General features: G+C 42.2%; 1 protein-coding gene and 1 long non-coding RNA gene across 5 annotated transcripts in view; one reads left to right on the forward strand and one right to left on the reverse strand.

Moving 5' to 3' along the window:
• tenm3 (teneurin transmembrane protein 3) overlaps positions 1-27,550 on the forward strand; it is a 183,226-nt gene that overhangs the window by 93,187 nt on the left and 62,489 nt on the right. For 3 of the 4 annotated variants that reach the window (XM_080881555.1, XM_080881557.1, XM_080881554.1), the window contains 8 exons: positions 1,250-1,505; positions 11,024-11,125; positions 11,464-11,658; positions 13,906-14,106; positions 14,700-14,885; positions 23,467-23,613; positions 25,230-25,360; positions 25,444-25,532. In XM_080881555.1, the coding sequence (XP_080737681.1) occupies positions 1,250-1,505; positions 11,024-11,125; positions 11,464-11,658; positions 13,906-14,106; positions 14,700-14,885; positions 23,467-23,613; positions 25,230-25,360; positions 25,444-25,532 (1,307 nt within the window). The remainder of the gene's footprint in view (positions 1-1,249; positions 1,506-11,023; positions 11,126-11,463; positions 11,659-13,905; positions 14,107-14,699; positions 14,886-23,466; positions 23,614-25,229; positions 25,361-25,443; positions 25,533-27,550) is intronic. The other variant, XM_080881556.1, reaches the window with a different exon arrangement.
• LOC308396342 lies at positions 6,564-10,507 on the reverse strand. The gene is made up of 2 exons (XR_013971548.1): positions 9,855-10,507; positions 6,564-7,416 (listed from the first exon to the last, which is right to left on the reverse strand). It is a non-coding gene; the product is annotated as an uncharacterized lncRNA (long non-coding RNA).

Raw genomic sequence — 27,550 nt, forward strand, 5'->3', positions numbered from 1 at the left:
TGGGGTCTTCGTTTTGGTCATGGCCCGGTCCCTCCGTCCTGGGCCCCCTGCCGCCCGCCCGGGTCTGGTGGTGTGTTTCTGTGGCTGTCAGGGGCCAGCCCTTGAGGGGGGGGGGGTACTGTCATGGTCCTGCGGCCATGACTCAGTGACTTTATGTTTATGTTCTTTATTGTTATTACTTTCATTATTATTCATGGCTGTTTTGGGATGGTTTGTGTTTGGGATTTTAGACACTGGGTTCTGGGTTTGTGCTCCCTCTGTTGGTCCCTGGTGTTAGTGTTCCCCTGTCTCGTCAGGTTAATCAGGTCCAGCTGTTTCCCCCACCTGTGTGTGATTTCCCAGTGTCTCTTTGTGTACTTATAGTGTGTGATTTCCTCTGCTCCTCGTCGCGTCGTCTGTCTTCATACCTGGTGTAATCCCCTGCGTGCTCTCCCTGCTGTTCTCCCTTCATGCTCAGGTTTGCTATTTCTTTGTGTAGTTTCTCCCAGTTAGTTCATCCTTAGTTCTGTTTTACCATCCCCACTTTATATTGGATATTATCAATAAATCACCCTCACACCTGAATAAGTGTTGCGTTTTGAGTCCTCCTTCCGCTCTCCACACGGCCGCTGCCCTGGACCGTGACAAAACTGATGTAACGCACATAAGTTTAGAGTTATTGCTCATTTTCAACCATTGTCCCTTGTCACAATCACAATGCACATATTTTACAATAGAACATAAATTTTCATAAAACTAAAATACATCATGGATACAACTACAATTAATAGACAATAAATAAAAAAACAACAACAACAAAAAATCATTCATTAAAATGACGACAGCTCTGATTTGCCTTTAACTAAACTTTGACCTTCACTGTAAAGGGTCTGATGTTTGACTTCGGTTGGAAGTGTGCTCCACAGACGGCAAGCTGGAAAATGCTGACTGACCAAATGTAGCTCTGCGATGTGAAACCTTATGGTCACCATGCTCCCTAGTAAGATGTGTTCTCACTGCACTGCCTAACAAAGCCAGTAAGAGGCCAAAAAAGACCACTCGATTGTCACACTGACCTGCACTGCTGTCCTTGCCAGGCCTTGGCCCTTCAGGAGAATCCAGGTACTGTGCAGGGTGACAGAAACTGGACATGCTGAGCATCACCTCTAAATCTCAAAGAGCACAGTGGTTAGATTGTCATAGCTGAAACTTTAGGCTAAACCTTGGGGAAAATAAGATGTTTGCATTATTGTGCTTTTTTGTTTTCCAGTATGACTTTGTGGAACTGTTGGATGGTAGTCGACTTATTTCGAAAGACAAACGAGCACTGAGTGACACCGACGCAGCACACATACGTCTAGCCGGTTCTTTCGAAGAAGAATCTGAGGGAGGCCCCCGACATATCCGCTCCGTGAATGTGCATGAGGCTGGGTTCATCCAGTACCTGGACACTGGAATCTGGCACCTGGCGTTTTACAATGATGGACGAAACACAGAACAAGTCTCCTACAATACCATCATCATAGGTGAGACATGCTTGTTCTTCCTGGGACGTTGCTGTAAGAGTGAGTGCACCTCTTCAAAGCATGTGCTCAACGTATGTGCTACCAGCTTGTTGTTACAGAAATTCAAATCTACTACTACTGTTAATAATAACAACAATAATTATAGTGAGAAACATCAAAGCAGGTTCTGGAGCTCATGGTTATCTGGAACGTGACAGACAACTCGATCTTAACTCGAAGCAACGTTGAGTAAAGCTGCATTCGATTCCCTGATAAGTTATCTCGAAAAATGAGTTTGAAGTGAAAATACAGACAGTTGAATAACAGATTCAAGCCCAGAACTTTCTGTGAGGGAACATCAGTCACGATATAATCTACATGTAAATGACAACAACATTTCATCCAGTTTTACTTTTTTAACCAAACTGGTTGTGGTTATTGTTGAATTCTCCCAATTCTTTGAATCTTTGGGCTGAAGGAGGGACAATACTCGGTGTATAAATGCTCAATCAACAATCATTTATTTCCATACAATTCAACAGTTATGAGCATAAGGACCATCATGATGGGGAGAGCTGCCTGCAGAGGGTCACAGCAAGTCTCAAAATAGTGACGGGTTACACAGCTTTTTATACTCTCTAGTGGCCCCCACCTGGTCGTAAAAGACCAAACATCACATTCTTTCTCTGTTACAGCGCCTAATTTATGACCTCGGCAGTTGTTTCTCTGCTTTCTGTAAGGTGGGGGTGTGGAATGTGGTCTATCTATCTCCCCTGTCTTTAGACACAGAGTCTCCTGCTTACAACCTTCTCTTCATGATTCAACAATTAAGCATGTCAAGAAAACAGTGTAACACATTCCCAGCAGATCAAGGATACAGAGTGATGCACATTTATCTAATGAACTAATATGTGAATATGTTCTGTTAACTCAAAAGTATAATGAGAACTACACTACATACAGCTCACACACTCTATATTAAAGGGTATAATGTGATCTACAGCAGTATTCTAATTCAACTACTTTGATTACATATATAAGGTAACATATAATAACAGAATAATCTAATAATTCCCCCTTTTGATCTCTGAAAGAGATCACTTACAACATGCACTCCAGGGTCGCAAGGTCCAAGTTTTCTTGATCCTGAGGCCCTCTGTCCCCCTTTAACGGGTGGACCATATGTGGGATGACCTCTGTGTTCACGCAGTTCAGATGCAAGCAAAGTTAGATTTACAACCATAACAGCAGTTACAGATGACTCTCCCATCACTCCCCAATTCTCCCACAGCTTTATTTTGGTGCTCCAGTTTTCCACCCCCTTTTTAATGCCCCCTTATACCTTTCAAATGTACTTAGACTAGAACCTCTGTCTAAGGAGCTTTTAACCTTTATTTTTATTGCTGCAGCTACCAGTGTCTTCCAGTTGGGTGATTCTCAGCTTCTTTCTTCGACCTCCGGGGTTAGACCACCCTTTAGTCATTGCACAGTTCTGGGGATTATTCTGCCCCGATTTCAAACAAGGATCTGTGTGTTTTGGGTTCACCGGCGTGTCCCCCTTTTTGCCAAGAGCCTCTCGAACCTCGTTGGTCTGGTGTTCCTGGTTTTCGCCAACCCCTTCATGGTTATTGCTGTGTTTGTGGGATCCATCTTCTCCAGGAGCCCAAACGCCATGACACTTGACCCCAGTTGCTGTCTCGGCTGTCCCTACATCTGTCTCTGCTATGAAGGGTCCTCACATCTCCGTGTCCCCGTCTGGTGTCTGTTCCTTTCTCTGCAAGAGACAGAAAACCAAAACACCTCTCTCCCTAGCCTTGATAATCTAATATTGTTATCCATTGTTCTTCTAATGATTCAAATTTGGTTTAAAATATTATGTTCAGGACTTATTCTAATCATAATCTATGTGTGTGTAAAAGAAATCAAAAATTAGTGAACCCTTTCTAAGTCTAACACATTATAAGCTTAAGTTTTACCATAGCTAAATTATTAAACACAGAAATAAACTCATAGAAATTTTCATATCACCATTGTTTGATGTTCAAACTCAACTCCCCCTTTTTGACACACTCCCATGTGTCAATTCATTGGAGCTAGACAATTAAAAGAGAAGGTTGGTGACATCATATCTCAGAAAGTATCAGAAATTCTTCTCTCGAGTACCGTTGCTCCAGCCTTGTCATCCCTGAGGATCTTCGATCCCGAAAATTTCCCTTCTCCTCATGTAATGAAGTCTGTCATCCTTCCATGCCCTGGTAACTGGTCCATCCAGAGCTGTAACATTTTGAAATGTACATACAACAAGCCAAACCACACCTTGGTCACACCAACCCTTTTCTGCCCTGAAGATGTCCAACACCATCTTAGTCTGGACCAGGGTTGTAATAGTTTTGCAATTTTCATCAGTTTTAATCAGTTTTTACCAATTGTTTGCTAGTTTAGTCTAGTTTTTATTTTCTGAAAATCCTTAGTTTCAATTTAGTTTTATTTGTGTTTTGCAAAAATTAAGTGTAACAAAATCCCAGTTCCATCATATCAGTCATGCTCTTCTGGTTATCCTTGGGTGTTGAGACTAATAACTATTAACTCTTGCCGCACCGTGTGGTCCTAATTTTGGTTCAAGTGAATTGATAACCTTTTGAAGGCGATTGTTTCACACCTTTATTTAGATGTCCCAGTCCTGTTGTCTCGGGATACATCACGCTGCCTTATCTGGGGTTAGCTGTTTTCTGGGGATGCGGGTTGAGTGGGTGAGCTCTTCAAGGAGGGGGAGTGTGCTCCCCCTGATGAGCTCTTCTAGGTAAGCTAGGTTAACCTTCTTGTGTGGGCTTTTCAAGTGCACTTTAAGGTTAGTGGGACTTTTAGTTTTATAAATGTCCCTCATGTCCCCCTGATGACCCAGTATTTCATTTTTGCACACTGTAGTACACATTTTAGTTTTTGCTTGTAGCTCGCATACTCTACTTGCCACTCCTCTAAGTCCTGATGTTTCTTAGAGAGGGCAACAGTACCTTTAAAATTATATCACACGTGTGGGGGTGTGGCCTTGCCAATTGTTTTGCCCACCTTTTCAAAATGGCTGGCGTGCCCACAAGCACATTTCATGGAAAAAGAAAGGTAAGCTTGATATTTACATTTAAAATGTTTTGTTAAACTCAGATTTTTATTTTATTCTTTTTGCAAGTACCCCTCCTCGGTGGCGAGAAACTGTTGGTGTGGTCAAGTGGGTGCTCTGGAAACAAACGCTCAGGACAGAACAGTTATCAGTCATGTACTTCCTACAAGTTTTGCATATGTTTTATTCCATATTGATCCTCTGAGTGTAATGGTACATTTTAATTTGAATTTATCCAAACTAAACACAATATTTTCTTTATTTACTTTGCTCTTGTTCTTTTGCAGTACCACATCCTATCAAATGTCCCTGTCGATTATATTCTACATTTAATAACTTACTATTTCAAGTGAGAACCTAAATCACGTGGACCAATGTTTATTATTGCATATCTCTATTCTGAATGTGGCCAGTCATTCATTGGTATTGTTAAATTTTGGCGATTTTCCTCTATAAAATGTAATTGACTTTTTTACAGTGGCCTGCTGTGGTTAATAATAACATATTCCAGTCATGAGTGATATCAATAGTTATCTCCACTGTAGCATTTGGCATTCCCAATAATATAACATGATACCTTAATCAAAACACAGCTAATATAGCACAGTTTTCTTAATGCAAACATCAGTAACTCAAAATCAGCAACCACAGTGTTAAGTCTGCAGTTCATACTTATGTGAAGCTAGAGTCTCCTCCTCCAGTCTCTCTTATCCTCCTGCTCCTGAAAAAACAAAACAAAACAAAACGAAGCATCCACCCTTCTCTTGTCGGCTGGGTGAATTGTTTATTGGCATTTACTAATCCTAAAGTTGGTGCAGTCATTGTCTCAGTATCAAGTCAGTCAAAACTTTTAGTCGTCAGTCCATCACAGTCCATTCACATGCATACCTCCATACACATTCATACCAGATGTTGCTGATAATGGAGTCTCCCGCGCAACCTATTCGAGCCTCCATCACCAGCAAGATGACGTCATCATTTTAAAGGAAAACAATTCCTTGTTGTTTTTTGGGCCGGATTGACTCGGTGCAATCCTTTTAGATCAGTGTTCCCTATAAGTGAATTTCTCCCAAGCCAATTACAATCATGGAGAAGCACACTTTGCAACTGTTTACAGTAATAATATTTTATAGCGCTTTAAATTTCAATCTTTCAGGCCTGGTTTAAAGAGCTGATTGTTAAATCATGAACTCACAAAATATCAACATATCACCACCGGTGGATCACACCTCTCAGATGTTTTTTCTCCAGTGCACTGTAACAAAAACAAAAACAGACATAACCAACAAAATACTACTAAAATAACACAAACTAGGGCCCGTTGCAGACATGTCCAAGCATAAAACTATCCCTCTCTCGCTTACGAGAAAGAACACAAGCCAAAGCTCACTGATAAAATCAAGCTAGCGCTAAACAAAACCAAACAATCAACCAGAAATTCACAGGAACGTTTTGCTTCCTGCCGGGACAATATTGTGTGGGAATGAGAACCTCAGGTGCCGTAACACCTTTTGTTCCTCCTTGAATTAAAACTCAATCACAGAAAATGCCGTACTCCGACCTAACCTTACACTATTAATTCATCATTTTCACTCTGTGCCACTGTTCCTCATCAGGGCTGTGTGAAGCACAGCAAAGAATTCAGTCAAGGCCTTGAGCCATAAACAGACATCACGCACAGACATTGTTTTCATAACCAAACCGTTTTAGACCTTATTCCTAAAATCTACATAAATGCCTTCTAGGTGACATATAACACATTCTAAGTATTTAATGGTAATCAATGGCTCCTCATAAAAATTATGCATTGGGATGTTTGTGTGCAGCATTTTGCATATCAGCATAAGCAAAGCATTCTTCATTGCATCAGCGTGTATGTGTGTGTGCGTGTGGATCACTCTTCATTGCACAAGCGTGTGCATGTGTATGTGTGTGCATCACTTCTCAGTGAATCAACATTCCCGTGTGTGTGTGTGTGTGTGTGTGTGTGTGTGTGTGTGTGTGTGTGTGTGTGTGTGTGTGTGTGTGTGTGTGTGTGTGTGTGTCATTTCTCACTCACTCAACGAGTGCACGTGTTCATGTGTGTATTTCACTTCATTCTGAATCTGTGTGTTTGGAGACGTGTGTGTGTGTGTGTGTGTGTGTGTGTGTGTGTGTGTGTGTGTGTGTGTGTGTGTGTGTGTGTGTGTGTGTGTGTTTGTGTTCATCACTTTCCTGTTCTGGTGTTCTGGGTAAACCACGGCCTGAAGCATGCCCTGGGGTCCTGCCCTCCTCCTTTTCAGTTTGTTTGCGACCATTGCTGCTGCTGCTGCTCAAAGTTCAGTCCGTCCTGGTTCTGACCCCAATTAGGGCAGTCCTTTCTCCAGTGTCGATGTTCACCGCAGGTGAAACCTGCATCTTCTTCTGTGTTTTTGTCCATTCTGAGGTGCCTTCTGTCCTCAGTTACTCCTCTTGTCTCGGTCACGCCCTTTTTCGCCACCCGATCATCCGTGTTGGTCCATCACTGTCCTGCACAGTGTGAATGCAAAGTTATCAAGGTCAGCATTCTTTCGCTCGGCCTTACTTTTCATTCGGGCTTGGCGGGCGTCTCGTCACAGCTCTGTCAGCTGACGCAGTCTGGGAATTTTCCCCCGTGTAGTGAAACGGGCCTTAGGTTTAGTGCTCTCCGTCTCGGCTGCATGAGATCACATTCCTGCAGGTCTGTTGACATTCTCAGGTCGTTGTTGTGGGTCCAGCTGTTGCAGCATTTGGTCAGTGTCACGTATGGGGGAGAGCAGGAGTCCAGTCAGCCTCGGCTTTCAGGGCCGGCAAAGCAGCCTGTAATTAAATATGTATAGAAAAAACAAAAACAAAACAAAAACAAACAAAAAACAAAAAACAAAAACAAACGAACAGGAAAATGATGTTGTGTTGGCTGTGTTATTCAGAGGGGAGACAATGGGGCCAGGCCCTGTGTCAGCCTTCTCTCCCCCTTTTTTTGTTTTTTGTCTCCCGATATAATCAACTCCTAACCCACCAAGTTGACAGGACAACACCGGTATATGTTAAAATTCTTAAGATCATGTTTAAAAGCCCAAAAAAGGAACTTTCTTTCATTCAGTAATCACTTTTATTAATCAATCAACAGAAAACATGTCACAATTTGAATCTTTTAACCACTAAATTTGTTGTGTCTTGCCTGGTTGGTTAGACCAGTGTCCCCCTTTTTTTTTTTTTTTAGTTAAATTGTTGTCCTGCAACCCAGAGGGTTTCTTTGTCAGTAATGTATAGACTTCATCATTTAAGTATGTTAATTTTTCTTTAACCTTGCTGGAAAATCTTCACGTGTTCATGAGTGTAAGCTGTTTCTTCATTGCGTGTATGTGCATTTGTATAAAAGCAGGTTAATTTTATCTTTTCTCAAACTAGGCGTTACCTTAAAAGGAGCCTTTCTCTCAGATTTCTCTGCTTGTGTGTGTTTTTGTTTCACCTTTTTGTTGTGATGCTCCGGACGCCTTCCCAACCTCCACAAGTCCGTTGGCCCCAATTTTATGTGTTAAAACTTCTCTTAATTTCTCCTCTAATTCTCTCCTCGCTGCTGTCTTTTTCACAGCTGCTGATTCGTGCTGGGTGTGGTTCCCATTACCTATAATTTTGCTTCGGCCGCTGTGCTTGTGGGGGCAGTTGGTCCAGGTCCGCAGCTTCCTGTATTAACACACTAAGAGATTTATTTAATTTCATTTTCATCACTGTTAAACAGATAAGCAGGCAACCCGCCTACCTTGACAGCATAAACTGTACGCCAGTCTCCCAACACATTCCTCTCTGTACTCCTCCATAATTCTCCACTGCACACCTCTTACTATCTCTCCTTTTTATTTTTATTACACCACAGAGTAATACACCCAATTATGCCCGTCTATCTCTATGTGGCTCCAAATTCCCTCTTTATTTTAATTTCACACTCGTCAGGGGACAGACACACAACAATTTCAACCACTGAAACGAGGAATTCAACCTTTTTATATTTCTTTACTAATCTAGACTCAACGTTTGTTCGCAAAATGTGTCTTGTTCTAGTCCGGAATAAATGTGAACCCGTGATTACACGGCCGTTCCAGTGTTATTTCCGTAGCTATGCGGGGGCCCTCACCTCCCCAAGTCACCACCTCGGCACCCGGACGACGCCGGTCCTGGCCACGCGTCCACGGACAGGAGGGTCGCCACTCCTAGGGCAAAATGTTCCACAGGTACACTAGGCATCAACCTTTGATCCTAAAATGTGTATTTGCTCTAATGTCCTCCTAATCAAACACATCAACCGTCACTGTCACTGTGTTCAGACTTCACACACACAAAAAGCACACTCAGAGCGCGCCTCACCCACGGCCAGAGCGCGCCTTACACACACAGCGCGTTACACCATCAGTGTGACACACAGAGAGCGCCTCTCATCAGCAGAAATTTGCACAGAAACCTCTGAGCTCAACTATTAGATCTTCTGAAGCACACTGCACCATAGACCAAAATACCCCTTTCTCTGCGCTTATGACCGCCACAACGGGGCAAAGTCGCATCATAAAAGTGATGCTTGCATCCCCGAAGTTATACCTGACATCATAAACCAGGTTTTGCTCTATGTACTTCTTGGCAAGTAAAATTTTACTTTGTTTTATGACCGCAGCCCTTAAAAAAAAAAACTCGACTGACGCCACAAACCACCGTCAAACCTCTATCCAATGTACTAAAACTAGCACCAACCACTACTGCACTTCACGGCCGCACCACCGGAACACGCCGTATCATAAACCAAACCTACGGACGTGTTTCGCTCTCGCGTTGCCAGCGTTCAACTGCACCGTGAAGCCAGCATCTGCTTTTCCTTAAATCAACTTCTATTTCATAGCCGGCAAGAGCCAGGACGTAACCGACACCATAAACAAACTTCAAACCTCGACTTCAATGTACTGGACTAATGGCCGCGTCTTCAGAAGAAATTCTAACGTATTATTGCTACAGAAGCCAGTTTTAGACAAAATTAAATGTGGAAGGTAAAGTGGCTGCAACTAGTCCAACGTAGTATGTTATTAGTATCTCGGTAGAAGCAGTTTATTTAACACACTGGAATTCAGCCTCAACTTATGTTGTTAGTATCTTGCGCCAAAAACCAGACACCGACAAATTTAATGTGAAAATACATGTGACTCAGTGAACAGATTAATTTGGAAAGCCCAATATGCACATTTGGTATTTATAATACAACAGGCTGTGCTTACCTTTTTATTTTTGGACCGGTCCTCTGTTCACCTCGCCTCACGATCTCACCAAAGGTCAAATCTGCACCTCCTCAGCACACCAAAGATCCGGGTCACACGGCACCAAGTTGTTGAATTCTCCCAATTCTTTGAATCTTTGGGCTGAAGGAGGGACAATACTCGGTGTATCAATGCTCAATCAACAATCATTTATTTCCATACAATTCAACAGTTATGAGCATAAGGACCATCATGATGGGGAGAGCTGCCTGCAGAGGGTCACAGCAAGTCTCAAAATAGTGACGGGTTACACAGCTTTTTATACTCTCTAGTGGCCCCCACCTGGTCGTAAAAGCCAAAACATCACATTTTTTCTCTGTTACAGCGCCTAATTTATGACCTCGGCAGTTGTTTCTCTGCTTTCTGTAAGGTGGGGGTGTGGAATGTGGTCTATCTATCTCCCCTGTCTTTAGACACAGAGTCTCCTGCTTACAACCTTCTCTTCATGATTCAACAATTAAGCATGTCAAGAAAACAGTGTAACACATTCCCAGCAGATCAAGGATACAGAGTGATGCACATTTATCTAATGAACTAATATGTGAATATGTTCTGTTAACTCAAAAGTATAACGAGAACTAAACTACATACAGCTCACACACTCTATATTAAAGGGTATAACGTGATCTACAGCAGTATTCTAATTCAACTATTTTGATTACATATATAAGGTAACATATAATAACAGAATAATCTAATATTATGCAGCACTTACATAATCGTCTGTTAGGGTTAGCGCTGTAAAAAGGATTATTCTGTCTTTGTTTAACATACTAGAAACCTTGAATGGGCTTTTTAGGGAAATGCAGGCACGATAAATGAATTTGGCAGATAAACCTGGTGAGACTGAAGCGACCTGCAACTATATTGGCTGGATGTGATTTTCAATAAAAGACCAATATTTAATGTAATACTAGTGTGCTGTGAAAACCTTCACTGGCACACGTGTGTGCAGTTTTAATTAGAGCAAAGGAGCAAAGAAAAGCACGGCAGAGAGGGAAAGAGCGGTTGTGGTGATTGGATGCATTGATTGGACTAATTGGCTGTAACTATGGTAATAGCAGAAGAGCAGTCACACAGTTTGGTGTGTGTATGTCTTTAAATAATCTCTCTCTCCCACTTTAAATCAGAGTCGATTATGGAGTGTCCTCACAATTGTCATGGAAACGGTGAATGTCTCTCGGGGATTTGCCACTGTTTCCCAGGATTCCTGGGGCCCGACTGCTCTCGAGGTAAACGATCCTGCCTCGCTTACAGGGAAGAAGCAATTGTTGCATGATCCCCCGTTACCTTTAGCAAAGGAGACACTGACCATGACAAAGACTTTAAATATTTTGCATGTTTTCAGCTGCTCTGCTCCTTAATCAATCAAGAATGATTGAAAAGTTACACTAAGTGTTTATAGGGCACGAGCTTTATAACTGAATAGCATTTTATTGAACATTAATCCATCTTAGTTGTTTACACAGTACGTAGCTTGATGGGAACTCGAGGGTTCAATTATCTTACTGCCTTTGTTGGGTGATTTAGTAAGTGTGACTTGTTCCGTTCATGCATGTGTCTGGTGCAGCGTCCTGCCCGGTGCTGTGCAGCGGTAACGGTCAGTACTCTCGTGGACGCTGCCAGTGCTACAGTGGTTGGAAAGGTACCGAGTGCGACGTGCCAGCCAACCAGTGTATTGACATCCACTGTGGAGGACATGGTATCTGCATAATGGGCGCCTGCATCTGCAACACTGGTTATAAGGGAGAGAACTGTGAGGAAGGTAAGAGTGTGAAAGTGTCACCACAGCACTGAAGTTCCACATAATCTTTCATTCAGTAAACTATTGTTATTCTAATTATTATTTCTCTTGTGTTGTTTTGGTGTTAATGTTATTTCTGCATGTGATCATCTTATAGTGTCTCACACTTGTGCAGAATATTAAACTCTTAAATATCATGTGTAGACCTGTCATGGCCAGAGGCACCTGTGATGCTTTTAACTTAGATTTAACTCTGTTTGGACTAATATATCCAAACTCTCTGACAAATACTCAGGAAAAAGGCCCTGTTAGCCGTTAGTAACATGCTACAGTTACCTCATCTGGTTCCCATTAGTTTCGGTTTTCAACAATAAAACTGAGAAAGAGCAGATCCATCTCTCGCATGGACAAAGGTTTATGCTTTTCTGTTTTTGCCTCCATCTGTTGTCATGATTAGCTGGTATCTATGCAGATAGAATAAGAGTCCTAACAGTAGAGAGGGGCTCGACTGCTGCATCAGTAACAAAGTGGAATCGACTGGGACTGACAGCGACTCACACATGCAGCGGTACGCTACACAAGCTCACAAAGTGGAGTCAGTGGACGCTGAAGCACAGAGTGTGGTAGGAGGCTTTCTGCAGAGTCGGGCACTACAGTCACGTGACTGCACGTCACCTTCAGATTAGCTGAAGAACAGTGCGCTTTCCATGGCTGAGCAGATGCATCCAAGCCTTGCATCACCAAGTGATGTGTCACGTGGAGTGAAGCACACTTCCACTGGACTCTGTAGCTGTGGAGAGGTGTTCTGTGGAGCGATGAACCACGCTTCTCTGCCTGGCAGTCCCATGGATGACTCTTTACTATAATGCTCTTCCTCTACAATAATTCAATTATTTAATTGTCCTTTTGTTCAAACTTCCTGCCCTGTACTTTATCAAACTCCTTCCTGAGATTTTATCCAATAAATATCATCTAAAGATGCTAAATTGTGAAGCAGGTCACAGAGAGAGGAACCTTGTGACCATTTTCAATAAAATCTCGCTGGTGATATAAAAAAATGTGACATATTCTTAGTGTGTGTTGCCATGGGCACAGATGGTGATGAGTACCTGTGTGCGGCAGTCAAAACTAGAATCCAGAGCATGAACTGCTTCGACTGTAGCCACGCGGACATGTGGGGATTTCATTTGAAGAACGGTGAAAACAGATCTACCCGGTGTTTGTGGACAAACTAATTATTTAATTATTACATTAATATTGTAAAACCCCTAAAAGGCAAAACAATCTATACATCATTCCCGTATTAAGAGCTTTCTCTCCATCCCTCTATAAATGTCATGCGTTCAGCTGCAGTAGCTGCAACAGATTTATACAGATCAATTTGCAATTTTGCTCACTTGAAATGAAAGTTTTTAATTTCTCATTTAATGAAGAGAGACCGAATATGAAGCAGAAATGTAGAAGAATACTTTATATGAACGATGTAATTATCAAGTATATGAAATGATCTTGTGTGTGTGCGCGTGCGTCTGTGCAGTCTGTGTGTGTGTGTGTGTGTGTGTGTGTGTGTGTGTGTGCGCGTGCGTCTGTGCAGTCTGTGTGTGTGTGTGTGTGTGTGTGTGTGTGTCTGTGTGTGTGTGTCTGTGTGTGTGTGTGTGTGTGTGTGTGTGTGTGCGCGTGCGTCTGTGCAGTCTGTGTGTGTGTGTGTGTGTGTGTGTGTGTGTGTGCGCGTGCGTCTGTGCAGTCTGTGTGTGTGTGTGTGTGTGTGCAGTCTGTGTGTGTGTGTGTGTGTGTGTGTGTGTGTGTGTGTGTGTTAAGCCTATTTACAGCTGCTAATCTGAAAAGTTATGTCAAAGATGCCGTGTAGGTTTACCCCAACAAAACGACACATAATATTATTTTGTGTTTGCACTGAGTCGATGATCAAAGCGGTGGATGTGTGAGCAGTGCTGAGCGGTTATCCAAAAACACCTCAAATATGTTTACTGGTCTGGGGTCTGGTTGCATGTAATGAAAGAAGCCAAACATCCATTCATTGCTTAATGTGGAAATGAGGCACTCGTGCATAAAATTCTGTCATGACTTAGAGTCAGAAAAGAGGAAATGCACAAGTGTATGTAAAGCTGTTTGTAATTAAGGTTGAAGAGTTTAAGCATCTGGCTCCAGATAACTGCCCTCAAGAGTTCAACAGTAAAGCTGATGCGTGAACGTGTGCATGTGTCCTGTATGTACTGTTTGGTGTGCTGATAATTTCCTCTCTGCCTCCAGTGGACTGCATTGACCCCAGCTGTTCGGCCCATGGGGTGTGTATTCATGGCGAATGTCACTGTCAGCCAGGCTGGGGTGGAGCCAGCTGTGAAATTACCAAGGCCATGTGTCCAGACCAGTGTTCAGGCCATGGCACCTACAATGCAGAGACCAGCACATGTGCCTGCGACCAGAACTGGACTGGAGCTGACTGCTCTTTAGGTGTGTGCACTGTTTACCTGTCTATGTCCACATTTCATATTCTTATTTCTCAGAATGAAACCTTCTGTTGAAGCATGTGTAAAACCAGAATACTGTACAGATGTGTTATGAGGGGATTTAGAAGTGAAGTGACCGCCATAAAAAATCCAAATCAGTTACAAATTAGAAGCTACTTGAGACGACAGTGTTAGAGGTGCCCTGAACGCTGCAGTACTGGACGCAATGCAACCAAGAAGATTTAAGGTAAATAAAAAAGTTTCATTTTATTTTTCAAACTCCAAAAGAGAAATAAAGTCAGACTGTCATCACTTAGTATTGGCCTGTACTACAGAAATCAGCATGTTGCATGAAAATGTTGTTAACTCTTTAACAAAACTTAGCACACACAGTAGTGTTACCTACAAAATGCTCACCGTCACCGTCAGTGAGCTTTTCCTGAACCTCACTGTACGTAAAGACATCATTTGGCGTGCACAGGGTGCAGTCCAGGACGCAGCTGCGGGTGAAATAAGAACAGAGTGCATCAGTGTGCGTGCACGTGCTTATATTGGTTCTGCAGTCGATGAAGTAATTTCTCTTTGTTACTGTTACAGAGGTGTGTGAAGTGGACTGTGGCAGCCATGGAGTGTGTTACGGCGGCGTATGCCGCTGTGAGGAGGGCTGGACTGGAAGTGTGTGTGACCAAAAGGCCTGCCACCCACTGTGCAGCAAGAACGGAGTTTGTAAAGACGGGAAGTGTGAGTGTGACCAGGGATGGACAGGGGAGCACTGCAACATTGGTGAGTGGATCACACACTCGCACACACACAACATAATTTAGCATTACAACTACATGTAAATAATCCAGTTGGACACAGCAGAGTAGCGCACAGCCTTGAACAACACTACAGATATCTTAGATGAGCTCTTTTCACTGATTGGTCCCGGTGCCATTGTTAACCAGCCTATCACAGTTTCTCATCTTTGTGGTTGCTCTCAGGGAAAATTATGCTGCTGATAATGTGGATGTACATGTTTGTGTTAGTTTGTTGTTTTCCAGTAAAACATCTTAATCTGGGCTCAAAGCAGAATTTCCCCTTAGGATCGCTCTAGGTAACTGCTTTTTTGTAGCTGGTGTTAGTTACCAGCACTTGATCTGCTCAGCGCTGCAATTAATAACATCCAGAAAGATTATGGTCTTATAAATATCTATCCAGCACACAGTCACAGGAAGTTATCAGTGTAGTCCTCAAGAAGAACTGAAGCAACAAAGATCTTTCATCTGCATCCATGATCAAAAATAAACAGGGACCAGAAAACATCCAGAGAGTCTCAGAGAAAACACTAATGCAGCTACCGGGGCATGTGCTAAGTGACTTGAGCAAGTAGTGAAGACGGTTGTTTTTTTATTAGACATCAGCATGACTGAGCCAGTCGACTAAAGAGCAGCTGTTGCTTGTATCGCTGCTGCAGACACTGGATTATGACTGTGATGATCAGTTAAGCGTTCCTTGGTAGGAATCGTCTGTAACCGCTACAGTTGCATCGTATGTTGATCCATGTTAGAAACGCAGAGATGTAAAGAATTGCTTCCAGATTCATGAAACTGGGTGATTTCATATCTCAGCTTGGAAACAGCACACCTGACATCGTAACCGATCAATACAAAATAACTGGATTGGTCCTGATAAGCGTTGTTTGCTCTTCGTGGTCACTTTCAGTTAGATCTCTTTTCTTTGCTTCCTCCTATCTGAACTAAATCCTCTTTATTTATGTCTTTTTTCTTCCTTTTTCCTGTCTTCTTAAAGCTCACAATCCGGATATTAGAGTTAAAGGTACTGTACACTGTTTTAAAAACTCTTCTTGTCACTGTTATCACGAGTTTTTTCCTTTTCCTCTCTTCATCCTTTGCTTTTTTTGTTAAAGCTGAACTTTAGCTGCACCAGCGATAGAGTTTATTGATGTATTTACTGGATGCTACAGCTGGGCCCCAAAGAGGGCGAATTCATCAAACCAGTTTACACGAGCTGTAATAACAGCTTGACTTACAGAAACACATTTCCCTGTTACTGTTGTATTCAGTCCCTGTGTGATACTGCATGTCTGATGTCATACTGGCTTTGAGTGACTTGGGCCATCTGAGCATTTTACTTTGAGCAGACAGGACCTACACAAGCACAGGCAAAATCAGTATTGATGTCTTTGATGTAGACCATGAAATCTTTGCCTCAGTTTTATTTACACAGCACCAAATCACAACAACAGTCACCTCAAGGAGCTTTATACTGTAAGGTCGACCCTACAATAATACATACAGAGGAAACCCAACAATCATGTGACCCCCTGTGGGCACTTTGGTGACAGTGGGAAGGAAAAACTCCCTTTTAACAGGAAGAAACCTCCAGCAGAACCAGGCTCAGGGAGGGGCGGGGCCATCTGCTGTGATTGGTTGGAGTGAGAGAAGGAAGACAGGATAAAGACATGCTGTGGAAGAGAGACAGAGATTAATAACAGATATGATTCAATGCAGAGAGGTCTGTTAATACATAGTGAGTGAGAAAGGTGACTGGAAAGGAAAAACTCAATGCATCATGGGAATCCCCCGGCAGCATAACTAAGGGAGGATTCAGGGTCACCTGGTCCAGCCCTAACTATATGCTTTAGCAAAAAGGAAAGTTTGAAGCCTAATCTTAAAAGTAGAGATAGTGTCTGTCTCCTGAATCCAAACTGGAAGCTGGTTCCACAGAAGAGGGGCCTGAAAACTGAAGGCTCTGCCTCCCATTCTACTTTTAAATACTCTAGGAACAACAAGTAGGCCTGCAGAGCGAGAGCGAAGTGCTCTAATAGGGTGATATGGTACTACAAGGTCATTAAGATAAGATGGGGCCTGAATTCTGGATTTAACAGGGAGCCAATATTAGAGAAATCTGCTGTGTCTTTACTGCTGGTCTTCCTGTGAGCTGCTTCCTCCTTTGTCCTGTCCACGTGTATTTGCTACACAGTCAAATGTTCTCATAACTGTCACTGAATTTAAGCAGCTGTAATTTGACTCACACAATTGCCTTTTGCGTTAAAGATGTAAGTCGTACTTTAGTTTACACAAGGCAATCATATCATTAGAAGTACAATTTTAATTTCAGTGTTATTTTAAGTAATATTCTGTTATTCCAAGAATATTTACAGATTCAATCTGTAAATATTCCAGAGGCAGAGCTCTAGGATAGCAATGCAGTATCAGCCACCAAAGTGATTGTGGTTATATACGATCGTTTTTGGATCGTTACTGTTTCTGGAGGGATTCTCTAAGTCGACGTTTCTGTTGGCTGCTGGGGCAAGAAGATGAAGTGACCGAGCAGGAACCAGCAGCGTTTAACCTGAGATAGGTCAAGGAGTTCTCCAGAGATGATAACCCAGAGCGTGGCAGGCTAAGGAAGTAAATAGCTTCCTGGCAGGACTCGAGCAACTGATTCTCTGAGTTTTAGGCCTCTACCCTGCACAGTATTAACTCTTACAATTACACTGAATGATTTTCTAAAACCACAGTTATGTTTCTTTTAACCAGTTTCAAAATTGTTTCTCCCTAAAATCTGCTTCCAGCTCTGTGTATTGATTCTCGTGCTCTGCAGGCATGTTTCCAGGGTTTTATATATATAACAAACTCTGTGAAACCTCTTCATGCAGCCTCCAGTTTCAGCCTGAAAAGGCATCTCTTTAAAACAGGGTCCTGCTGAGTCAGCCCAGTTTTGATTATCTATCTGCCAGCATGACGCTGTTCTGATTCAATCTTCACAAAACATTGAATTCCTTCATGGAAAAAAGTTAACGGTAAAAACATTTGTCCAGGAGTAAGTACAATTTCTCCAACACCTGAGCTGCTAGTATTAGCTGAAAGGTGAAAGTGTGTTTTGGACCCAAATTTTAATTAACAGTTAATTTCCTGCAGCTCTGATTTGGGCCTCTGACTAGAAGTGCGTTTAAAAAAATCGATTCCCCGATTCCAAACGATTTTAGTTTAAACAAAGCGACTATTATTGCTAATATATATTGTAATATATCTATATCACTAAAGCACTTCTGGATGGATGCAAACTGCATTTCGTTGCCCTGTACCTGTGCATGTGCAATGACAATAAAGTTGAATTCTATTCTATTCTATTCAAGTCTGAAGTGATTTTTAAATGTATTTTGCCAGAAACGCCAGAATCTCAGCTTAAAGCTCACAAAACTGTTTCCACCAAACAGCTAAAGCAGCAAACGATCAAAGACGTGAACGCAGTCGTGTGCTGAACGCCGGCAGATTCTGAAGCTGCAGGTTTCGTCACTCTGACCACAATTCACTGAACCAGCAGCAGAACAAGATCAAAAGTAGCTTCATGTTTTCAAGACATTGTCATTTATTTCCTTCTTACTTTTGCTGTTTCGCTTCCACCAGGATAAACTCACACTTCCTGCACAGCTCTCTCTCTCAGTGTACTCAGAGACCAGTTTACCATAAAATCTGTTTTCTGCATTATTCGCTGCTTTTTACGCATCAGTCTGCCGCTGTGTTCAGCGCTGTCAACGCGGCTTTTTCCATTTGACCTCCGACTAGAAAGCCTCATTTCTGGCGTTCAATACCAAAGAAATGCAAACTTTTTAAAATGATACCAAATTGTAAAACTCTCAGCTGCGTCTCTAATCAAACCTCAGCAGCGTCAGGTAATGTTCGCATGTCGATTCATGGCTCATCTGCTATAAAAGCCCGGCCAGGAAAATCTCCTTCATGTTTTATCCTCAGTTGCTTTGACACAAACACATCTGCTGTGATGTTCACACCTCTGAAGTCTCACAGTGTCAGCTTTGTTTGTATACATAGTTAGAAACATAATAATTATGATCATTTATCAGTACATATCCATAATACTTCTGACTGTCTGAGCCTAAACTGAATCGAATCAGTTGTAGAAATCAGTGACGACACCTCGCCCGGGCTGCCATGTTAAGTAACATTAAACCTGCAGTGCAGAACTTTGTTTTCACACCTCAGCTATAAAAGGCTGATGGGCTGTTGTCGTCACCCCACCGGGCGAGTGGGCAGGCGGACAGCACGGACACCCAACTCAAGAACAAGGCGACAAAATTCTAGGTCCATCAGTGGCTTTAAAGAGGCCAGGGGAGTCATGGCTCACTTTTGGAACCAACTACTGTTTTGGCACTTTTGCATTTTGTTCATTTCTTCATCTCTGTGGCTGCACATGCTTTATCGTGCACTAAACTATGCTACACCTCCTGCTTTAAAGACCTTAATCTAGTAGTTTAGAGGAACAGCAGCACAGGCTGTGGTGACAGCTGCTCGATCCTCTTACAGAAGGTTGGTAACCTGCACCAGATAGTTTGTCAGTATAAAACCAGTTGTATTTATTAACAGAAGCTACGTTGTGTACAACATGACAGCTGTTGCATTGTCATTAGCTTTGTCCTTCTTCTCTCTTCTGAGATCTAACATGTGAATGACGTATTTACACTGCTGTGGTTCAACTTCTTTCTTTATCATTTCATTGCTGTGATCCTAGCTCTTCCTCCCTGCCTCCTCTTCCTTTGGTTGCCATCTTCATTTATCGATCACAGACTAAATATTTGGCAGTGCTGGTTTTGTTTCACTTTACTTTTCTCCCTAATTTTCCTCCCTCTCTCCCTCGTGCCCTCTCCTATTCTCAGGATATAAAGGTAACTCCTGCTAAAGAACAATAAAGGCCTTACTGTCCCAGAATACAATGACTTCACACTCTGCTTTATAACATATTTTTGGTTAACTCCATTTCGTTTTAGGTTTTGTCTTTTCCTTTCGCTCACTGTTTTCCAGTCATTCTCAGTGCTCGGTTTAGCTAGACTTGTATTGTCGTATATTCTATTTCTGTGTTTTTTTCTGGTCATTCCTTTTCCTGTCTCTGACTCTCACACACGAAACAGACCATAGATAGATTCACACGAGAGCAGTGAATACAAATAAAAAGTGCACGCACAGTCATAAAGCAAAGGTGTGCGACTCCTGTTTCGTCTTGCATCCACAAGCCTGATATATGTGTTAAATAAGCCAGTTGCTGTCCTCCTGTCTTCGATCTGTCTTCACTTTCCTCCCCCCCAGTCTTTATCTCCATTCCTTGTTCTGGGCTTTGCTTGGTTCTGGTTCTCACTGTTATAATCAGCCTATCTGATTGCCAGCCTCACTGTCGATTTTGTGAATGAGGAATGCCAAACAGAGGCATAAAGTATAGTCTGTGGAGCGCGCAGTCCTCCCTATACTTTGTGCTCTGCCTTTATGTCTACCTGTTGTGTTTTCACATGGATTTAAACTCGCTGCGTTATTTCTTTGCCTGACGAGAAGAACGAGCACAGATGAATCCATATTTCTGAAACAAGCATCCTGTTGAATGGAAATTTCAGTCTTTGTCAGTTCACTGGGTGTTAAAATTCCCTCTGATGTCATTTCCTCTGACAGACAAACCCTTCAGTTTGACATGTTGAGACTTTTTTCGTTTGCCTTTATTCATTTGGTTTGTTTCTGTGGCCTGTTTCCTATTATGCAGCATTTCTTTTTCTTTGTTCGCAGATGAAAAGAAAACTTCTCATTTTGCACTAATTAAAGCCGAGCAGCACGCCGTGGCCATTTTGGCTGCTGGCAGTTCTAGCAGTTCATGTGAAAGTACAACATCAGTGCATTTCACCAAAGGTTGACTGTCTGTCTGTCTGCCAGTCTGTGTCTCTCACATGTGGGCTACTGTAATTAACTGTTTTATTTGTGTGTCAGTCTGTGAGTCCATTAATTGGAGAAATGTCCATCGAACGGGGCTGAATGCCTTTATACACATCTGAATTTAACCAGTGTGGGTTTTTGAAGCCTGGTACTTTTGTACTGAAGTTGCTGAGAGAGAGAAGATAAACTTTTTAAAGTTTTGGAAAATGTAGAAAATGTAGGAAAAAAGACGGAGTGCAATTATTTCCAAAAGAATTTAGAGTGAAAATAGTACAAACACACACAACAAACGTGGCAAATGTTGAAACAAACTATTGTTTTGGGGAAAAAACGATGAAGTTACCTTGATGTCATCTAGTGGCCTTAGTGTACTAATGCACCACAGTATCATCACCTGCTGCTATTTGAACCTTAGCCTCAAGGACGCAGCTGCATTTCACGTGTCCAGTAACAGTGATTTTAGAAGTCTTGCCCAAAGCCTCAAATACGGTCCCATCAATACAGAATTTATCTGAATAAAATCTTTTAATAGGAAGAATGCAGATCCTCTGTATCTTACACTGAGCCTGGTCATTCATCTTTACTCTGACAGACAGCCTCTCTGAGATGCTATCATCAGATCTTTAATGAATCTAATACTTTACATACATCTTACATTGTTCCACAACTCACCAACAGTTGGTTGGTTGTTTTTTTTAGTATTAAACAACCTCTCCGTTTGCTTTTTGCAGCTTTCTAGTAGGGCTGGACGATATGGCCTAAAATCCATATCGTGATATAATTTGAAGCACGTGCAGTAACGATATATATCTCGATATATTCTTTTCTTCTGTATAATGTATTTTCCACACTATAAGGACTTGAAATCCTTTGATTTTCTCAAAAATCGAGAGTGTGCCTCATGTATGAATTCTGGTTGTGCTTACTGACCTCGAACCGATTTTGGCTGCAGAAATCTGTTAAAAATGTTTTAGTACAACTTTGGTAAGCAGCACTGCTTGATGGATGTCAGAGCATTACGGCTGCCGTAGTGAGGAGCTTCACGGAGTAATCTGGGTCCAAAACTCCGTCAGCTTCAGGTCCCAAAGTCAAAGTTAAAAACAGTCTAAATTCTTTCATCTTTAATTAAATCATCAGCGTTGCTGCTTTACCAGGTGTAACAGTTAAGTTTAACATCCAGGCATCCATGAAAACAGATTTATTGAATTACAAGTTAACAGGAAGTTAGCTCGCTAGTTTCCACCTAAACATTTCATACCATGTTCTGACTGAGAGATTTTTGAAACTAATTCAAACGTACAGCTCTGCTACCACTTCCAAAATAATGAAGACAGAAGACTAAACAGCAGTGGCGTTTGCAGGGTTACTGAAGTTGGGCTAGCTGGTATATAATGTTGTGCTACGTGATTGCTAGCGACACAGCTATGTTAGCATAACATTAGCACAGTGAAGCTGGAGGATGAACGCCAACTTTTCTTCCACTCGATAAAAGTTAACGTGAGGGATTCTGGTGGTCAGGGACAAATACAATCGCATAGCAGGATGCTGTACACGGGCCAACCTTCAGTCAGGAGAACAACTGAGATTATTCATCCACAATACGAGGTTAGTTATTAATATACTGCAACAACATGGGAACAGAGCAGCTGCGAGAGAATTCAACATTAATGAATTCTTGTTACGGAAGTGGAGGAAGCGCAGTTTTTGGCTTTCCCCATATTTCAAGAGTGCTTCATCTCTTTGCTGTGACTGTTGCCCGTCATAATTTGCAGATGATAATGGTTTTAGCCGCTGCGATGCTTTCAACCAAAACAGGCGCAGCTTGATGACATTATCAACATGCGCTATCGCGATAGAGCGGTATAGTCAAAATCTCTATCGTTGGCCAAATTTATATCGTTTCTATCGTATATCGTTTATATCGCGCACTCGTACTTTCTAGTTTTAATTATTGGAAATCGTTGCATTCTGTGCATTTCCATTTTACACCAACAACCTTTTATGTCTGTTAGAATCATTTCTGAATAGCATCTGAAACCGCATTTATACTATGATGGGATGTTTTCTAAAATGTTCTAAACTGACAGCTGGTATAAACATTTGTTGAATGAAACAGATCGATTTTGGCTGTAGCACCGATCCAGCCCAGTCTCAGCCCTATCAGAATCCAAAGGCCAGCTTAACCAAAATTAAGTCCTGTTTATTTTTTCTATTTGATCCTTTTGGATGAATATTTATTGTAGCCCATGTGTGTATTTTTTGCTTGTTGGTGGGTTTTGTCAGATGTTTGAATTGAAGAGTCAGCTCAGTGTGGTGCAGCAGAGTCCAGACTCAGTCCTGTGGGGGCCTCCAGTGCCCCTCTGGCTGTTTTTGACTTTTTCGTCCCATCATGGTCTCGGTGCTGTTTCAGAGGTTTTTCCAAGTCAAGAGGGAAACTCCGAATATGTATCGTTTTTAGCATGAACGTGGCCCTAAATTAAATAAATAATAATGATCTCCTCTCACAGCAATTCAGTACAAAAATATCATCACCTCACTTCAAAGACGTATATAGGTTTAAGCCTGTCTTCACCCTGACGGTCATCATGGTCCCCTCCTTTATTCCCACTGCTGTGACTTTGCTAACTGTGCTTGTCCCCTGTGCCCAGAGGGTTGTCCAGGTCTCTGCAATAACAATGGACGATGCACCTTGGAGGCCAGCGGATGGCACTGCATCTGCCAGTCGGGATGGAGAGGGGCGGGGTGCCACGTTGCCATGGAAACACTATGTACCGACAGCAAGGACAACGAAGGAGGTATGTTTGTGTAGATACACTAAAAGTGGGGAGACAGATGGTTAAATGTATGAACAGATTTGTTTGACGGCTGAATGAACACAGGATAAGGAGAATATTAAATGTTAGCGACACAATAATCCAAACGTCCTCCCACGACTACAAAGACAGACATTAGGAAGAAATGAACAGTGGACAGGTGCTTTAGAAAGTGGTCGGAGATTACTTTGAAAAGCACAGGTGAGTGCAACACCCCCTCAAAACCCCTCCCCTCCCACACGCATTAAATTGCAGGGGACCGAGGAAAAATGACACATCAGTTTGTACCATCCAATCACTTCAAGAGCTGATAACAACACTGTGTTAGAGTGGGAGAGAGTAAGTACAAAAGAGTACTTACTTACTTTGCCTGTGTATGTATGGGTGCTCAAAGTAATGCCTGATGATGAATAAATGATGAGGTGGTGACTGTGCTGCTGCCTGCTGGGCAGACACTCATGTGCTGTGTTCCAGTAAAGTGTAAAGGCTGGGCACGGCTGCCTGAACGTCTGAGTGCCTCTAACCTGCACTCTCTCTAGTATTTTTACTTTTTTGTCATTTTTCAAATCTGGTCTCCATTAGTGTTTAGAAAAATGATAAATCAGGATGCGCTTTAAGATGGTTCGACCTTGTGATTGATTTACAAACTTGAGCGTTGATCTATGCATGCTGAAACTTATTGTGACAGTGCCGTAGAAAGGTGCACCAACACTACTGGGAACTGGATCTTTTGTAGGCATTACATATGTCAGCTAACAGCTGTTTTATCCAGCAACATATGCACTGTGCCAGTGACACAGCTGGGACTACTTTAACTCGTCTGACCTAATCTTATCTGTCTGTGTGTTTCAATCTGGACACTACAACAATAATATTGTTAAAGCAAAACCTCTGAGACAGTAAAAGTTTTAAATATTATTCTAGCCTATCAGCTGACAGTATTTGTCTCTGTCGCTCTTCTTGTCTCACCTTCTTTGTCTCTCTGTACGTGCACACACGCTGCATCGGCTGCATGGTGGATCAAAACCTGATCGTATTTTCCTGCATTTATAATTCCATCAGGTTTGACAGACATCACTGGCTAAAGTACAGCCTGAAAATGTGACAGAGCGTCCACTATGTTTCACTGATGGCTGTAGACACTCGCTGTTGCGCGGCTCCTCCTCCGTACGCATGAGGACAGCACTAAAGCTGAGTGATAAAGGAGCCGCTGTCTGCAGAAAAAATTGAAAAGCTTTCAGAAGCACTGAAGACCTGCTGGTTAAGACCACTTCAAAAAATTACAAGGAAGTCTGGCTTTTTGGATGCAAAATATAAAGGGCTCCAGGAACCTTACCAGAGTTTATAAAATCATATAAATGCTGCAGATTTTAAACGTGCATTAGTACATTTCCGTCTGTTGGTCATTGAAACCTCTGTCTGAAAGACTGAACAAATTGTTTATGTAGCTGTTGCAGCTAATGCTATGCTGCCTTTGTTTGCTATGAACTGAAACATGTTAAGCTGTTCATTAGATTTCACATGTAAAGCTTTTAAACGACTATGTTTTCCCCAACTCTGTGCTAGCTTTGTGACTGTAGGGCTTGTGCATGTTTCAGATGGCTTGGCTGACTGCATGGATCCAGACTGCTGTCTGCAGCCTTCCTGTCAGAATCAGCTGTACTGCAAAGGGTCACCTGACCCAGGCGAGGTGCTCAGCCAGTCTCCATCCTCAGTGCCTCCTCAACAGGTAAGAAGATCCCGTCAGAAATCGACAAAATGACGACACCTTTCAGCATCAGATTACCCATTTATTTATTTTGCTTTTCTTAGGCTGCCAGATCTTTCTACCAGCGCATTCACTTTCTAGTTGGGCCTGAATCGACTCACATAATCAATGGTGAAAATCCTTTTAATAAAAGGTAAACATGTCTTCTGTCGTGTTTTCTCTTTTCTTTTTCTCTTACATTTTAGGGATAAAGCAGCAACATTGGCATGCACATGCAGATGTTCATTCCAAGCCATGGAAACACTGCTTTGCTGTAAATGACTGTTGGATATTGCAGACATCTTACTGTAAACTGTTTTTTTCATGACATATTTTATGGGTTCAGCTCTGCAGTAACTGGATTCACCCGTGTTCATCATTCCACACAGTGTTATTGAGCAGTTACAATAACCATGTACTCCACCTGCACATTGGCAGGGAAAAATCACACATATTCATATCTCATGCACTGCTCTTTGAAGCATAAATGATCTGTAGTCGTAGGTCAAAGTAGGTTTCATTGATGTCCTTGTTTTCTGTGATTGTTTGACTAATATTTTTTAAGCCTGCAGGTCATGGTGTATCCTATTTTTATTTAGCATAATATGAGAAGTGGTAGTTTAGCTTTGCTTTCTGTAGGCATGAAAATGATAAAACATGTTAGCAAAATCCAAATATAGTGCTCAAGGTCTGCTGTTTTCCCTTGCCAAAAGCCATTCCTGCCCACACCTGCCTCAAAGATAGCATTCATTGAGAGTGATAACAGGGAATGACAGGGGCCAGTCTGCAAATACAGAGGCTGAAAGGCAGCTCTACTGAGAGGGAAGAAACATGACAGCAATTGTGTTTGGCAATCTTTCTGCTTTTGTCATATTTTTATGATTTACTGAATATTTCATAAGAGGAGAACCTGTAATACCAAACCTGTAATAAAGTGTCCAGTGTTTCCCTAATGGGATGTACCTGCAAACGTAAAAGATTATTTTAGACATGAAAACACAGATATACTGTGTGTGTGTGTGTCTGTACTCTTTTAAGGATAAGGCTTACAGCCACAGAGATAAAACTCGTGTGATTTCTAATGGGTAGAAATGCTCAACATCTAACAAAAGATGACTCAGATGCAGGGCAGGGAATGGTTTTGGACTAAAACTGTAGGAATGTAAGGGTCTTCTGGAAGAAAATGTCAGCTGTGTCTCAGGTGATAGACTGCGCACAAATTATAAGGTCAGTGCTTTGATAGCAGGCAAAGCATGGGTAAAGTACTGAAAAATGTCAAGCATCTGGCATTGGGGTGGCTGTAGCTCAGGTGGCAGAGCAGGTCAGCCACTAATCAGAAGGTCGGTGGTTCGATCCCAGGCTGCATCCTGGCTGCATGCCAAATATCCTTGGGCAAGATACTAACCCCGTGTTTGCCTACTGGTGGTGGTCAGAGGGCCCGGTGGCGCCTGTGTCCGGCAGCCTCGCCTCTGTCAGTGCGCCCCAGGGCAGCTGTAGCTACAATGTAGCTTGCTATCGCCAGTGTGTGAATGTGTGCGTGAATGGGTGGATGACTGAATGTAGTGTAAAGCGCTTTGGGGTCCTATGGACTAGAAAAGCGCTATACAAATGCAGGCCATTTACCATGGTCTGGAATAATTTTACCTTTAGATGTCAGATATGACAAGTTGCCAATTAAATTACATGAAAATAAATGTAAGCTGCTCAAACATCTTGCAGTTGTGAACTGGTTGCTAGTAAAGCTAATTGTTAGATTACTGCCTGTAGCTTATTGTCATGGTATTGTATGTGCAATGATATTTATGTGGATTTTATGGAGCATCGCAAATGATTGTGGGGGAAAAATTGGGGGTTTAAGATGATTTTGTTTTTTGCAATTTTATTTGCGTGTGTGTGTGTGTGTGTGTGTGTGTGTGTGTGTGTGTGTGTGTGTGTGTGTGTGAAAGCAGCTCTACACAGGAGCAAGTAAAATGGGATGAAAAAACTAAAACACTGAAATCCAATCCAAGCATGTCTGACATGTTTGTGACTTTATAATGAAGTGCATCAGACAGGAAAACAAAACCTGAAACTGGGAACTGACTGGGAATAACAAGGCAAGCAAGGAGCGCGGGGATAAGGACAGGAAACCTGAGGGAACACAGCTGGAATTAATCAGACAGGGAGAAAACT

The sequence above is a fragment of the Rhamphochromis sp. 'chilingali' genome, assembly GCF_963969265.1.
Source record: "Rhamphochromis sp. 'chilingali' genome assembly, chromosome: 4".
In the NCBI taxonomy this organism is placed as follows: domain Eukaryota; kingdom Metazoa; phylum Chordata; class Actinopteri; order Cichliformes; family Cichlidae; genus Rhamphochromis; species Rhamphochromis sp. 'chilingali'.